Source organism: Bidens hawaiensis, unplaced genomic scaffold (assembly GCF_021521415.1).
Source record: "Bidens hawaiensis isolate Kalapana, Puna unplaced genomic scaffold, B.hawaiensis_p1.1 tig00005079_1, whole genome shotgun sequence".
NCBI classification, from domain to species: Eukaryota; Viridiplantae; Streptophyta; class Magnoliopsida; order Asterales; family Asteraceae; genus Bidens; species Bidens hawaiensis.
Genome location: NW_027491323.1, coordinates 1,374,313 through 1,389,829, shown reverse-complemented (window position 1 = coordinate 1,389,829; position 15,517 = coordinate 1,374,313). Strand labels below are relative to the sequence as shown.

The 15,517-nt window shown below is 34.9% G+C and overlaps 1 protein-coding gene across 1 annotated transcript; it reads left to right on the top strand.

Moving 5' to 3' along the window:
- The first annotated feature begins 8,721 nt into the window (after nucleotides 1-8,721).
- On the top strand, nucleotides 8,722-12,841 carry LOC143628844 (light-induced protein, chloroplastic-like). Its single transcript, XM_077098314.1, has 3 exons — nucleotides 8,722-9,125; nucleotides 11,594-11,786; nucleotides 12,523-12,841. The coding sequence occupies exons 1-3, from the start codon at nucleotides 8,722-8,724 to the stop codon at nucleotides 12,835-12,837; spliced, it is 912 nt and encodes a 303-aa protein (XP_076954429.1). The 3' UTR covers nucleotides 12,838-12,841.
- Nucleotides 12,842-15,517: the final 2,676 nt, after the last annotated feature.

The following is a 15,517-nucleotide window of genomic DNA, read 5'->3' as shown; positions in this document are numbered from 1 at the left end:
ATTGGATTCGACATTTCTGTGAACAGAATTTATTTAGTATGGAAGAAACTTTTTATATCAATAAAATGTTCGCAATAATTGCGTGACACTGAAACAAATGATACAAGTACAAATTATCTATTTTGCTAATTTTATAACGATTTTGTCGCACTTCGAGAAGATTTATAGAAGATCTCTTATTGACTTTTCCTTTTCTTTTCTCTGATCTTCAATATCTCTTTCTTGAGATTATCTATTTTACATAAAGCACAATCTCAATGCTTTCTCTTGAATGAGGTAATCGATAAAGCGATAAATCCATGCATTTTTTTTCGGAATGTCTTGAGTCTTTTCTTGAGATACTATCACATATCTTGTGTGCATACAGATTGTGAGAATTTCTCTAATTCTCTTTCTAGGTCTATTCCTTTTAAAAATATAGCATTGACTTGAAGCTAATCATCTTTTGAAATTTGTCCACCTGAACCTTTTCTCATTTCATTGTTAATGTTCTCTCTACTTCCAACATTCTTGGAAGGATTGTCTTATAAGTGTGCACTTTCTTTTCTTGACATACTACAATAAAATTTTCAAAGATAAGTTCAATATTCGGGGAATTTAAAACATATATTTTATTTATTTATATTGTAGTTTACAAGAGTACACAACATTATTATAGTTATACTTGTTTACAGCCATTGCGATTCTTAATATCTATATCTTCCAACGGACAATCAATTTCTTAATTTTACTATCCTTCTTGGTATTCTCCTTTATCGCCTTTTCTTTTTCTTTCTCTTCTTCCATCTCTATATCGTTGAGCATTGCTTCTGCTATTTTTGTAACATCGACTCCATAGCATGTTGAATCATCAATGAAGTTGTACATTCTTTCATAACCTGTACTCTGGTGTTCATTTTGTGGATGAGCAAAGTAAGGATCCTGATCTGTTGAATAATTAAAATATTCCTAACCCTGAGGATTTTCTTCGGGATCAGTCATTATTTCTTTTCTTTTTGACATTGTTAGCTTCTTGGATCCACTTGATCATGTTCCTTGCATATTTTGTCTTGGAATGATACGATCTAATGGGATGTTAGAGTCGAAGGAATACGAATCTTCCTTCATTGTTGTCTGATGCGAGTTGTCTTCACTACTAGAATAGGGATTGGGAGTAAAGCGATTCCTATACACCCTTTTCCTTTACTTGAGGGAGGTTTATATGATCCTTGACTGGATTGACGATCGGACATCTGTACGATGTTAGATTGGGAATAGGATTATATTCCTATCTTATACGTAATATTTTTACTTACATTTCAGATACTTTTAATTAAATACTTATCAGTATCAGTATGATAAGATTGAATCTTATGTTTTAATCATTCAATGACTATATATGTTGATATTCTTAATTAAATACCAATGCTTTCTAATTCTGATCAAAGCCTAGGTATACTCAATACCTAATTCTCTAAGAACGATGGCTCTGATACCAACCTGTCACACCCCAACTTAAGGCCTAGGCGTGACACCCGTAGTTGGTACCTGTTTTGTAAATATATCAGAGTTGCGATTTATTAGCGGATGTCTTTGGTTATAAAATATTTTATATTGAAAATCTCTTGGATAATAAATATCCAATTATTGGATTTGCAAACCTTGTTTGTTCTTGTTTACAATATTTATTTATTTAAAACTGAGCCATCTCCATCTGCTAGCATCTAACTCCAAGAGTGACTCTAATTCCTTGTTATCTGTGCTATACTGCTTTCCTGTAATGTGGGAAAAAATACGTCAGCGGTATGCTGGTGAATCGTTGACTCTGAAAACATTTATTAATATTTGACTGACAATATAGTTTTGGAACAATCTCAGCAGAAACGTCTCTTATTTCTGGGATCTTGTGCCACTGCCATACACACAATTATGGTTCTCCAAGAACAGATGCCCATTGGAGAACTTTGGTTATGACTGTTTAGCCTGCTGCCACGTAGCCTTGATTGAAAGACTGTCCAGTTATGTTTGGATCCAGACACATGTGTACTCGGTCTGAGTTGCCTTTTATTTTCTACCTTGTGACTTAGGGATCACGTAATCCCTTTAAAATTTAGAGATCACGTAATCTCTTATTTGACTGACTGTTTAAGATAACCCATTTATCTTAATGACTGACTGAAAAAGGTTTAACCTATTCACCTGTGATTGTCTTTTCTGAATGATGTGGTGATCTCGTTGAAAACCCTTGTGAATGAATGATGACTGATCTATAATAAAGTAGGTTTATATAAATACCCGGATCATCTCTTGACCCAGCTACAGACCTTTAGTCTGGTTTTAACCTTGATTTGGTTTGTGAATGTTTTTGAAATCATGATTGTATTTGTTGTGACGTTTGATATAGCATGCTTTGGGTTAATAGGTTCTATCACTTTGGTAAACTTCTCCAGGTAAGTAAACGGGTCCAACGGTTGATTGTGATTTGTACGAATTACTTACCAGGCAAGAAGAGTGATATCCCCCTTACAGTTACTACATGCCCGTCAAAATATAATTTTGTACAGCATTATCTTTATAGAAGTAATGTTTGATTGAAAACCTTTTTGTGAATGCTTTTGAAAATATTTTCAAGGTTAAAGGCCAAAGACTTGACTGAGTCTAAGCTATTCGTAATATACCTGAATTAACTTATACTTAGATCCTACCTTAAGCAGCTAGTCGAGAATAAGAACTCAGAGAATCAGCGACTCGTCGGTTAATGTTTCGCTTAATATGACAGCGGGTTATTAACAGCGTCTCGAAACCTCGTTTCGTCGTGAAAACAAGCCCTCGGAATTTCGGGAGAACACACACTCCTAGGCTAACTATGTGAGAATGAGAGCGAAATGGGATAAATGGGGTTCAAGCCCGTAGCTCCCCTTTTATAGGCAAATTGTGATCACCATCGCATAGTGCGATGGTCCCTGATGGTGACCGTCGCGCAGCACGACGCCGCAATTTCGAAGATCATGCCACGTGTTGACACATGGTTGGACACGTGGATCCGGTTACTTAACGTGGTCATCCCGTAGTGTGATGCCCCATTTATCTCTGACCATCGCGTAACACGACGCCCCCTTTTTCTTGATTTTGATGAAACTACATCGCTTAACGCGATGCTCTTGTCCTGGGCTCATCGTGCAGCTCGATGGGTTCCTGGATTCAAATTTTACTTTTTGGTCCCTTGTATTTGATAACTTGTCACTTCTTGGTCATACTTCCATTTTCCAAAAATACTAAAGCGGCCCTTATGCGGCGATGCGAGGGTGCAAAGTGCGCCATCAAAATGCCACATTACGCCCATCGCCCGAGTTCGTGTCTCTGTCAGTGTCCGAGTCCGAGTCCGTGCGCGTCGGGTGCTTTGCACCCTCCTCTAGGTCTATGGAGAGTGGTTAGCCACATAAGAATATTACTATGGAAACTCTCTTCCTTATAAAGAGCTTCCATTTCTTTTCTCCTTTTCATGTGAGATGAAAGTTCCCTTTCTTATTTACACTCATGTGAAATGCTTCCATTTTCTTCCATCTTTTCATGTGGGATGGAATTTTCTCATTTCCTTAACATGAGATATATTTATTTTTCTTATTTCATTTTTCCCATTATGTGTCTTGTGAATGTTTTTTAATCCTTCAACTTTCAAAATTGACATTTTTAGTCCAAAATAGTTATGGGAGTTTCTAGGATGTTACATGTGGTGGTTGACAATTGTATGGATCTCCCAAGACAGTCCCAATTTGAGCATGGATAGGGCTTTTTATCCCTTCTCTTCATCTGTCTTTAAAGCCTGATTTGTGTTTGGTGAAGTAGAGGAAACATATGGACCTTCACTGATTGAGACCCATAGTTCAGTGTCATTATAGTTCACTGCAGCTTCAAACAACACTTTCCATTTGATGTAGTTTTCTTGACCTAACAATCTTGGAATCTTGTTAGTAGACACTTCTTAATCATTCATTTGTTATTTTTAGAGATTTTATAAAAGACTTAAGAAATTATTTTTGGTGTTTTGATTTATAGAATATTGACAACTAAAACAGAGTAAAAACACTGAAAAACTTGAGATAATTTCAAAAAGTTTAAAAACTTGTAGATTCAAGAAAATTTTCTTAGATCTGCTAAGAACAAACAGCCTTGATCAAGATCTAAGGACAAAATAACCCAAATAAGCAATAACAAGGATTATAACACTTTTAAACCTCAAACAGTAGTGAGTATGCTTACGTCATCGTCTTTAACCTCAAAAAACCTTAAATCTTCTGAAAACTTCAAAATCACACTATCAAACAACAAAATTGTCTTCACTGAGCTTACACGGCTCTGATACCACTTGTCAGAATCGTGATTCCGTGATACAAAAATAATCGACAAGAACACACACGAAATTAGAAATGTAAAGACCCACTGAGAATATCCGACGGAATCCGTTATACTCAGGATGTTGCTAATATTAGTATGATAACGATTAATAGACACAGAGTACATATACTCAAAAGATTTCCATTATATATATATATATATATTAAATGTTCGTTAATGGTACAATGGAAGCTTTGAAGGTTTTCCGTTAGGAATGTGTGGTGCAGAACCCTAGAAAACAAGAATATTCTGTTTGCTCTAGTATTGTGTGCAAGGGACCATCTGGATTGATGTATCCTAGTAATTCTTTTATAGGGGGACCAACATTCCTTCTAGAATTTCATCATTACAAAACAAAATTGAAAATAAACAAAAGTGTAAAATCAGGTCTTCGAGTATGCTTTTGTCTTTGTTGAGCAGACCTGGTAACCTTGAGTATGCTCGAGCATTTCTTCGAGTAGACTTTACTTAGAATATAAATATTCTACTCCAGTAGACTTTATTCTATCTGATTAATCCCAACTTTGCTCGGATCAATCCCACGAGCAAGCATATTCTTCCTTGATCTCTACAATCTTCACTAATGCTCTGTTCCCGAGTTTCATTTAACAAGGGAAAGGAAAGGAAATGAAGGGATGGAAAGAAAATGTTGTGTTCTTGAGTTTCATTAAAGGAAGGAAAGAACAATAAGTGTGTTCCCGAGTTTCATTAAAGGAAAGAAAGCAAAGGAAAGGAAAATGGAGGGTTTTATAGTGTATATTCTTTCCTTCCATTTTGGAAGGAATTGAACGGATGGAAAGGAAAGGAAAATGAATGAAAGGAAAGGAAAATGAAAAGAAAGGAAATGAATAGAAATGTTTTCATTTCCTTTCCTTTCCTTCGTTAAGTGGGCTCGGGAACAAAGCGTAAGGTTTATTATGAACAAGTTTAGTATGCTCGGGTACTGAACCTTGCTCGAGATTGAGCCATGCTCGGAGCTTTACTTAGAATATTTCCTTGACTCCTCACAAGCATGCTTGAGATCATTCTTTATTATATCCTTGCTCGACCCACTAAAATACTTGTTGTCCTGATTTAAGCTTGGATAGATCAAGTGTTTGCTCGAACACAAACTGTGCTTGATGAGGAACATCCTTGCATGATGACGTGTAGCTTGCTCGAAGCTTTAAACACTTAGAAGAATACCAGAAGATAACCTTACAATAGTAAGATATCATGCTCGAGTTAGTAAAAGTCATGCCCGAAGATCCTAATCTTGCTCGAGTTCCATACTTAGCCATTTCAGAGGAGGTTGAGAAGATTCCAATCTTCCTTGTTAATATCTTGACCCAACGGGTGGTGTGTGAGAAGATGAATGAACGATTAATTGGTCAATAGACAATGCATGTATAAAGCCCGGAAAATATGACGACATTGTGTTGTTCGGAAGGTGGTTGTGGTGGCCGGAAATAGAAATTGAGAACACACACACATATAGCATCAACTTCGTAATATATGTAAATTACATGGACCAATTGTGTAATTAAAAGTAAATGGAGTTAACAATATGTTAGTGTGAGATCGTTATTGGTAACAAAGTTGAAAGTTGAGATTACTGCTAAATAATTTGTTAGTTAGGATTAATATTTGTCAACAAGTAATTGTTTGGATTATTAAAATCCAAGTTTCTTTTAAAAAAATTACACATAAGCATGCCTTGTAATTAAAATAATGTCACGTCAATAACTAACAAAGTTAGTAACCTATTAGTTTGTGAGTGACAGAAGAAAAATATGGTGAAAGTTGGAAATTATAGGAAACATTTTGTTAGTCGGGAGTTTTTAGGTTAATTACTAAAAGTTAGGAGCATTTAAATCCAACAATCCAAATGAATACGATTGGTTCATAAAATAAAAAATAATAATATTAAGTTGATATAGCTGATTAGTAAATTAAACAAACATCAAAAGGCCTGTGATTTATTTGTATCAAAGTCTTGTATAAAACTTTATCGTGAAGTATATAAAGTTGCTTTCAAATTCATATTCCTATAATCTAATTAAAAAACCATTTATTTCTAAAATTTAAAAAACTTTAAGAAACTAATATTCTTTTATTACGGGTGTTTATGAAAACCAAAATTCAAGGAAAATCGAATCAAAACTGAAACCCAAATAAATCGATATGAATTGTTGGGTCTAAAGGAATGATTGAAATCTTTATAAATCTTCTAAGTGTTTAGTTTCGAGTAAACTGCACTTTATCGAGCAAGGTTTTTTCTTGGTAAAGTATGGTTTACTACCGAGCAAACCCTTGATATAACATTGCTTAAACTAAGTTCACGAGAAACTTAGTGGGTCGAACAAGGTTTGGAATAAGCATGAATCTCAAGTATACTGGTATGGAATTTGTGAAAATCTATCTAAGTGTTACTCCCAACATGATTGGGCTCGAGCATTTCTACAGTAACCGAATACACTTAGAATGTTCAAATAAATCTAAGTAAAGGCTGAAGAGATTCGAGCAAGAACTTGTTTGCTCGTAGGAACTATCCGAGCAAAGTTAGGTATGCTTGTGAAGATTGAAGCTTGCTTGAGAGGAATACTTGAGTACTTCCAAATATTCTAAGTATGGACCTGCTCGAAGTTATGTCCCGAGCACATTCAAAGATTACAAGGTCAATGGATCTTTACTCGTCAGTGAAGATGTCTGCTCGAAGACCTCTTTTTACACTTGTTTTAATTTTGGTTTAGTATTTGTAATGATTAGGGTTTCGAGAAGAAATATCAGGTGTGCTTATAAATAGAATGATTAGGTCACATTGAGAGGACACCACTTTGCACATCTTCCTACCTAACAACTTTATTGCCGTCATTCCTTCCAAAACCCTAAGTTTTCGTGTATCTATTTTAATATTGATATCAGGTGCGGGACGTTCTTTGGGACATCTTAAGGCTAGCTGGGATATCAGCTAAAAAGGAAGCCCCCGTAAACTTCCTTACAGACCCCACGGAAGGGAGATCCACTCTACGACCGGCAGATTTGCTCGTCTTTGGTTGGGCCGGGGGAAAACACGCTTGTGTTGACCTCACAGGGGTATCTCCCTTAGCTGGTTTGAGGGATAATGGGTTTGTAGCTGGGCAAGCAATGAAAAGGGCTGAAACAAAGAAGGTGGAGAAACATGCTAAAGCCTGCGAAGAGAACCAACATGTTTTTGTCCCTCTGGCTTTTGATACATTTGGCTCCTTGGCACCGGAAGCTATCATTTTTCTAACCGGGTCCAACAGGTTGTGCATAGCAATGTGTCGACTCCAAAGGGGCAGGGGTATGTCTTTAGCAGGTTAGGGTTTGCAATTCAGAAAGGGGTGGCGGCGCAGCTTGTTGCCCGCCTACCTACTATATTGATGTAATATCTATGTTTCTACATATTGGAACCCAATTTTTGACACATCTAAATAAAGAAAATTGATATGTTTATTTAAGAAAAAAAAATATTGATATTAACGATGATGAAAATCTTTTGAGTTTAATTTGTCCTTAAATCACTTAATATATCCAGCAACTTACTACTTGTGGTTGATTCCGCTGGCCACATTTTAGGGCTTTTCACATTCTGTGTTTCGTTTGTTCTTGTCCGATTTATATCGTTATCACGAAATCCGATCCTGACACGAATTCTTATTCAGATATTCGGATCGGATCATTACAAATATCTGAATAACTAATTTGGATTCGGATATAGAATTAAAAAGAAAAAACTAGAAAAATTTTGTTATTGGGTTATTTTCGGATTGTTCGGATAATTTAATATATATGGATTATATCCGAATCCGATCCGAATTGAATTCAGATAAATTCGGATTGGATTTCGAATAGGTAGTAAAATTTCTAAAACCGAATAATAATATAATGATTCGATTAATATCCATAACAAAAAGTATGGTGTTTTACTATTTCTTTTCCATAAAATTTGGAAAATGAAGATAGAAAAGTTGATACAGAGTTAAAAAAACACGAATTTTGTGATTTCTACTAAAATTTAGAGAGAGAAACACCAGTGAAAATGCTGATGTAATGCTCTTATGTAAAATGATGATAAAAAAAAGTTAGAATGAAACAAAAAGCCATTAAAAAATTAAATTAGTTAAAAGAATATACTGCTAATTTATTTGAAGCCACGGACTAGTAAAATTAAAAACAAATAGCAAAATTGATAAATTTATTGTTTTTTTTTATTTTTGTGGTAATTAAGTTTTCAACATATACTTAAAACTTGTGTGTGACTTTGAAGTAGGGGTATGTGGTTTTCCCAGTCTCAAGTCATTTAACATTACACGCCATCCTACTTTCTCTCCGTACCAAATCCAAATGGCCGTCGTTTCACTAATCACTAGTTTTCCGTCCGAAACATTATTACCACCGGTGAAACTAACCTCCAGAGCCCCGAGTTTTCCCGCCAAATCCTCAACAAAATCCAAGCTTATTTTCACCGCCGGCAAGAAACTCAATTTCAATTTCAGTTTGCGTGCTTCCACCGAAGAGAACTGGGAACCGGTGGCGGTGACGGAGAAAGAACCGGTGCCCGAGCCAACGGAGATTGATACGTTGAAGAAGCAGCTGGTGGATTCGTTCTACGGGACCAACCGTGGGTTGACCGCCACCAGTGAGACTCGGGCGGAGGTTGTGGAGCTGATCACGCACCTCGAGGCGAAGAATCCGACTCCCGCGCCGACTGAGGCGCTTTCGCTGCTCAACGGGAAGTGGATATTGGCGTAAGTGACTTATTTACAGCTCTAACTTTATAAGCTTGGCTTGTGCATAGTTTTTCAAACTCAAGCACGCTCGTTTATTATTTGTCAATAATTTAACTATTTTCTTTATATATTTTTATAATTTTTCACATATATATATATTTATACTTATATTTTTATGTATAGTAATATGGTATAATATACATTACTTAATTATTTTTATCATAGTTTTATACATAATGATAGTTTTTATCTAAATATATTAAAAAATAAAAATTATATAAATAAAAACCTCGTTTAGGCTCACAAGTGGGATCTCGATATGTGAAGCTCGGGCTCGTTTATTAAAGAGTCCCATTAAAAGCTTGAGCTTGTTTAAGCTCAACTTGATTGAAGCTTTTCACAAGGCGATCTTGAGTAGCTCACGAGCTGCTCGGCTCGTTTACACCCCTATTTGCACCTAATCAAATATCAAAACTAGTTCAGGAGTTGTATGTTATAGGTTTATATCATGAATCTTAGGGCGCGTTCATTTCACATAATGGAATGAAATTGAAATTGGAATTGGAATTTGCATAGGGTTTGGAATTGAAATCCAATTATATTTTTGATGTGTTCGTTTGACAAATGAATTGGAATCAATTGTTTTTTTTGTTTTTCTTTTAACGAGGATAACGGCGGAAACATTCTAGCTTTTTTAGATTTTTTGTTTTTTATTTATATTTTGTGTTATGATTTTATTATTATTTTTTTAGAGGTTTTCTATTAAGATTAAAAACCCTTCAAAAAATATTCAAAAATAATAATAAAAAATTCATAACTCAAAATAAAAATAAAAAACAAAAATGTAAAAAAACTATAATGTTTTATTTGTTATCCTCGTTCAAAAAAAAACCCTTAGAGAAAAGGTTCTAATGAATTTACTTGAATTCCTCCATGGAAAGATTTGGAATTCCTTTATTCAAAGGAATTTGAAGGAATTGAATTCCAATTCTTTGAACCGAATTCACCAAAATGGAATTAAGATTCCAATTACAACGAAACGAACACGCCATGCCATTGGATTTTAATTCCAATTCCTTTGAATTCCCAAGAATTCTGTGAAATGAACACTCCCTTAGATTGTCATCGTATACAATTTAATTTAATTTATTTAAATTAGCACGGAATGGTAGTTGATGTTAGCCTGTTTGGTAAGTCACTTTAAAATTAAAGATTTTCTGTTTGTTATAGGCTAGTACCACTTGATGAATGTAATGTATATATAAATTTGGAAAATGATTGTTACGTTTAACAAACGAAGAAAAAAGCTTGATCATAGCCACCAATTCCAACTCATGTGCATTAAATGAAACCAAACTTATCCAAAATACATAGGCTTGTTTGAGGCAGTTATGCTATGATGTTATCTTTCTTGTTTGTGTGGTTCGAACTTTGTTATTACTACATGTGTAAATGAGCCCTGAGTCGTAAGGGTGTAAATGAGCTTGAGCTCGGCTCGTTTTCACTTACAAGAGCTCTAGCTTGAGCTTTGCTTGTTTCAGCTTTGTTTATAATGCTCGAGCTTGACTCGTGAGTGAGTCCTTTCTTCAAACTTAAGCTTGGCTTGGGCTCGGCTGGCTTATGACCTATTACTTAATTTAAATCATTTTTATATATTTTTTAATTATAATTTCAATATATAACAGAATACAAATTATATAGTAATTCTTATGATAAAGTATATATATAATAAATCTTATTATATAAATATGTATTTAACAAAAATCAAACCGTTTGATTCTCCGTTTCGAGATGAGTTTTACATCAGTTGATTCGTATCATTCTTCTGATCAAAAGCCCTAAAACATCGGTTCGAAACTTGGAAAAAAAACTGGATGACGTTAAGTGCTTTTTAACAAAGTTCCATTGAGACAAAACTAGTTGAAATGTTGGTCGTAGGTAGTGATTTTTAAATATGAGATTAGTATTGGCCAATACACAAAGGGGTGAGATTATTCCAATTTTGCCTTTTCTTTGTCTAGGCTAGCCTTAAGTTTTTAACAAGCCGATCTCATGTAGCTCACGAGCTGGATATGGCTCGTTTACACCCCTAGCTAAGAGAGCTCTAGCTCGAGCTTGACTCCTTAATTCACTAATTATGTTTTATATATAATTATATATTCAGTTTTTTTTTTCATAAGTATATGTATAATAATATCTATTATGTAATTATGTGAACAAGATTATATATTATTTAAATAATGGGCTCATTTAGGCCTGCGGACCTAACCATATGTGAATGCTTGCTTATTAAAAGTGCTTCTCTTAGGATTGACCTCATGCTAGAGTTTGTTTATGCTCGGTTAAGTCGAACTTTTAGCGAGTGGATCTGGTTGTCACTCATAGTTTCTAGCGCTTCATCAGTTTATTACGAAAAACGAGTAGACAAAAATTTCATAATCAAATATGTAACCACATTTTGATACATGTTTTGTGTGTTACTGCAGTTATACATCCTTCCTAGGTTTGTACCCTTTGCTGTCAAGGGGATTGCCAGTGGTGAAGGTTGAAGAAATATCACAAACCATTGACTCTGAAAATTTTACAGTCCAAAACTGTGTTGTTTTTTCTGGACTCGGGTCCACAACCGCAATTACTACAAATGCCAAGTTTGAAGTCAGAAGTCCTAAGCGAGTGCAGGTGGGTCTCACAAACGCTTATTTTATTTGTGCTAAGGATGAAATAGACCTAACGAGTTAAACGGGTCAAAGCTGCTTAAAATGTATATCTCATAAGCTTAGGGTGTTCATCGGTTGGAATATCAGTTTATTCAATTCGTTTAGTCGGTTTTGAATTTTTTTGGCCCTAACCGGCAGTGAACCGACCAGAATTAGAAATCTGTCTAACAGAATTCAACCGATTATTTCGGTTTATTCTGTTTGGTTATCCAAGTAAACAAGTTTTTTGGAACCGATAACTGGGTTTACAATTCTGACACGGTTAGGAACTGAACTGGAAACCGAATTCTCAATTATATAATTCACAATGCGGTTAGGATACGGTTTGGTTTTCGGTTTTTATTTTCCCACCGCTACGTAAGCCTCTTAAAACACTTTCTGTAATCAAATTAACACATTAACTTTTCAATTAAAAAGGGATAAAATCATAAAATAATAACGGAATTTCCATATTGTTCGAATAAAGTCAAACATATCTTTTTTGCAACTATAATAAGCACTCAACTATCAATATTGTTTCATTGCTGTGAAGCCTTTTATATCTGTTTAATTTCAATGATCAGAATGAAACAATTATGATCACTTTATAAATGAAAAGAATAATCAGTAAACTAAAACCAAGAGTTTCACATCTGCTCCATTTAAATAACTTAATTATGCATTGTATAAAAGCATCGGAATTGTTGTTTGAATGGCAGATAAAGTTTGATGAAGGGATCATCGGGACACCACAGTTAACCGACTCGATTGTGCTACCTGAAAACGTTGAAGTTTTAGGGCAAAAAGTCGATTTGTCTCCTTTCAAAGGCCTGATCACATCGGTTCAAGACACGGCTTCAAATGTGGCAAAGACCATTTCCAACCAACCGCCATTGAAGTTCTCCATCTCGCAAGCAAATGCAGAATCATGGCTATTAACAACTTACCTTGATGAAGAACTTCGGATCTCGAGGGGCGATGGGGGTAGTGTCTTTGTTCTCCTTAAAGAAGGCTCCCCCCTTCTTTTACCTTAATCTGTCTCTCCTGATCTTCAAAGTGTTGAACTCATAAATAAAATCTATGCTTTGTATTATATGTATATGTAAATCTCATAATCATAAAAACTATGGAAAGTTGAAAGTGAATTACAATATAGGTTTTGAGTGTTTAAAAGGAAAGCTTCTTAGTCTTATCTAAAGCGTATATGCTTTGATAAAAGAGTGATATTATTAAATGAGTACCCTCCGCTCTGTGGTGGATTTATGATTATTTTTGCGTGCGGTGTGTTGTCATGTTTCGATATTCAGATGTCTATTAATTTGATTTTCAGATTTTCAAAGCACTAATCCAAATTTGGTACTAGAAGTTAGAATGTGACCTATGACCAAAAACACTCTCCCGTTGAACCTTGTAAGATGTGGTTGGTATAGCTTCCATTTCTTTGTATCTTTCACTTTGATGACGATGAAGCTGAAAATACAATACACATATACCAACTTCATTGTTTATTCTTTCACATAATTTTTTATACTGTTTTTATGGTATACAGAGTTTAACCATTTTAAGATTAAGAAATCAAGAAACAGATTAGTGTTGATCCGGAATTTACTAAGCAATTTGTGACATGCCAATGAGACGTTTAATTTTAAAAATTCATAGATCTTGAGAATAAATTCAAGTAGCCAATGTCGACGACTAGTATATCGTCTCAAACCCAACAATTACAGGAAGATCAAGAGAAGAAAATGACAAGTTTCACTCATATTTATTATTTAAGTATGAAGCAGCTTCTTTATCTCAAGCTATTCTCATCATAAAGTCCTCACTCCTCAAACTTTACAGAATAACTACTATTAAAAAAATTTATTTGAAGTACCTGAAAATCGAAATATCCAAAAAAAGTAATAAAAATTATCCAAAATTATCCAAATTATAATTAATATTTATTATTTAATACATAGACTCGCTTAACTTATACAGTGCTCGAGCTTGGCTCGTTTCAATCTAAATTTCTAAAGCTTGAGCTCGGCTCGTTTACCATTTCTTAAATAATTTTATATATTTATAATTATTAGTTATATATATTTTTAAATTATAATTTTATATATAGCATACCATATATTATGTGTTATTTTTTTCATAATATTAACTTGATTAACTAATAATTATTAAATATATGCAAATATATTATAAAAATTATATTAATGATAATAGCATTAATAAATTAATATAATTCAGGAATACTTTTGAGTTTGTATTTGATTATAATTCTTGTTATCCTTATCTCAAAAAGATGAGATATTATTATAAATACCTATTTATAGGGAGATGAATGGAAGGGGAATTGATTGAGCCGATAATTATCTTTCATGGTATCATACCTAAACTCGCATTCTCTTCTTCCAGGCGATAATACGATCCTGAACACCTTCTGTTTTCTGTGATAGCCTTTTGCTTCCTTCGACATCTCCCCCCCCCCCCTCTTTTTCATGAACACCAAGCTTCACCCCGCCGTCGCCATATCAAATATTAAAAACTTCATCCCCATCACCTTAGATAATGAATCTGCACCCTATGCTACTTGGTCCGAGCTTTTCCGGATTCATTGTACCGCCTTTCAGGTTAGGCATCATCTTCAACCTAAACCGGCGCCCACCACCTTTTTATCCAGCGGAGATAAACAACCCGAAACCACACCTGATGACACATGGAAATGCTTAGACGCCATTGTCTTGCTAGGGATATATGGCACTATCTCAACCGATCTACTCCAAAAATTATCAAACCTAACACTACTGCCTATGATGCTTGTATTGCTCGAAAACCTGTTCCAAGATAACTAACCTTCACGTGCCATTCAACTTCAACAAAAACTGACCAACACCCGACTCGACAACTTTACCGACATGGAAAGTTATTGCCGGGAAGTCAAAATACTTTCTGATCAATTGGCAAACGTTGATGCACCGTTATCCAACCAACAATTGGTCCTTCAACTATTAACTGGTCTTAACGAACAGTTCGAAACCTTGGCCACTTTGCTGCAACAATCGACCCCACTTCCAGATTTCAATGTTGCTAGGTCACGATTGGTTCAGGAAGCCACACAAAAAGCTCATCACATCAGAATGGCACAACGCCATGATAGTTGAGTTTAACGCCCTTATTAAAAATAAGACGTGGGAGTTAGTTCCACGCCAACCACATATAAATGTTCTACGTAGTATATGGTTATTTCACCACAAATTTAAATCAGATGGCATGTTGGAACGTTACAAAGTGAGGTTGGTATGTGATGGAAGAAACCAACAGATTGGCGTGGATTGTGGTGAAACATTTAGTCCAGTTGTTAAACCGGCTACTGTTCGCACGACATTATCTCTTGCTTTAGCTAAATCATGGCCAATACATCAACTTGATGTCACTAATGCATTCCTACATGGTACACTCAATGAGACTGTTTATATTTATCAGCCTACGGGTTTTCGACATCAGACTTATCCAGATCATGGTTGTCTTCTTAAAAAGTCTCTATATGGCCTTAAGCAAGCACCACGTGCGTTGTATCAACGGTTTACCGATTTTGTTTATACTATAGGCTTCATACATAGTAGATGTGACAACTCGTTATTTGTTTACCATCATGGTAATGATATTGCGTATTTTCTCATTTATGTGGATGATATCATTCTTACCACGTCTTCGGATCAGTTA

Bases quoted from the DNA above. Each gene is read 5' to 3' on its own strand.
- LOC143628844 (XM_077098314.1), top strand. From the start codon at position 8,722: ATGGCCGTCGTTTCACTAATCACTAGTTTTCCGTCCGAAACATTATTA. The intron at 9,126-11,593 runs GTAAGTGACTTA...GTGTTACTGCAG, and splicing joins AACGGGAAGTGGATATTGGC to TTATACATCCTTCCTAGGTT. The intron at 11,787-12,522 runs GTGGGTCTCACA...TTTGAATGGCAG, and splicing joins GAAGTCCTAAGCGAGTGCAG to ATAAAGTTTGATGAAGGGAT.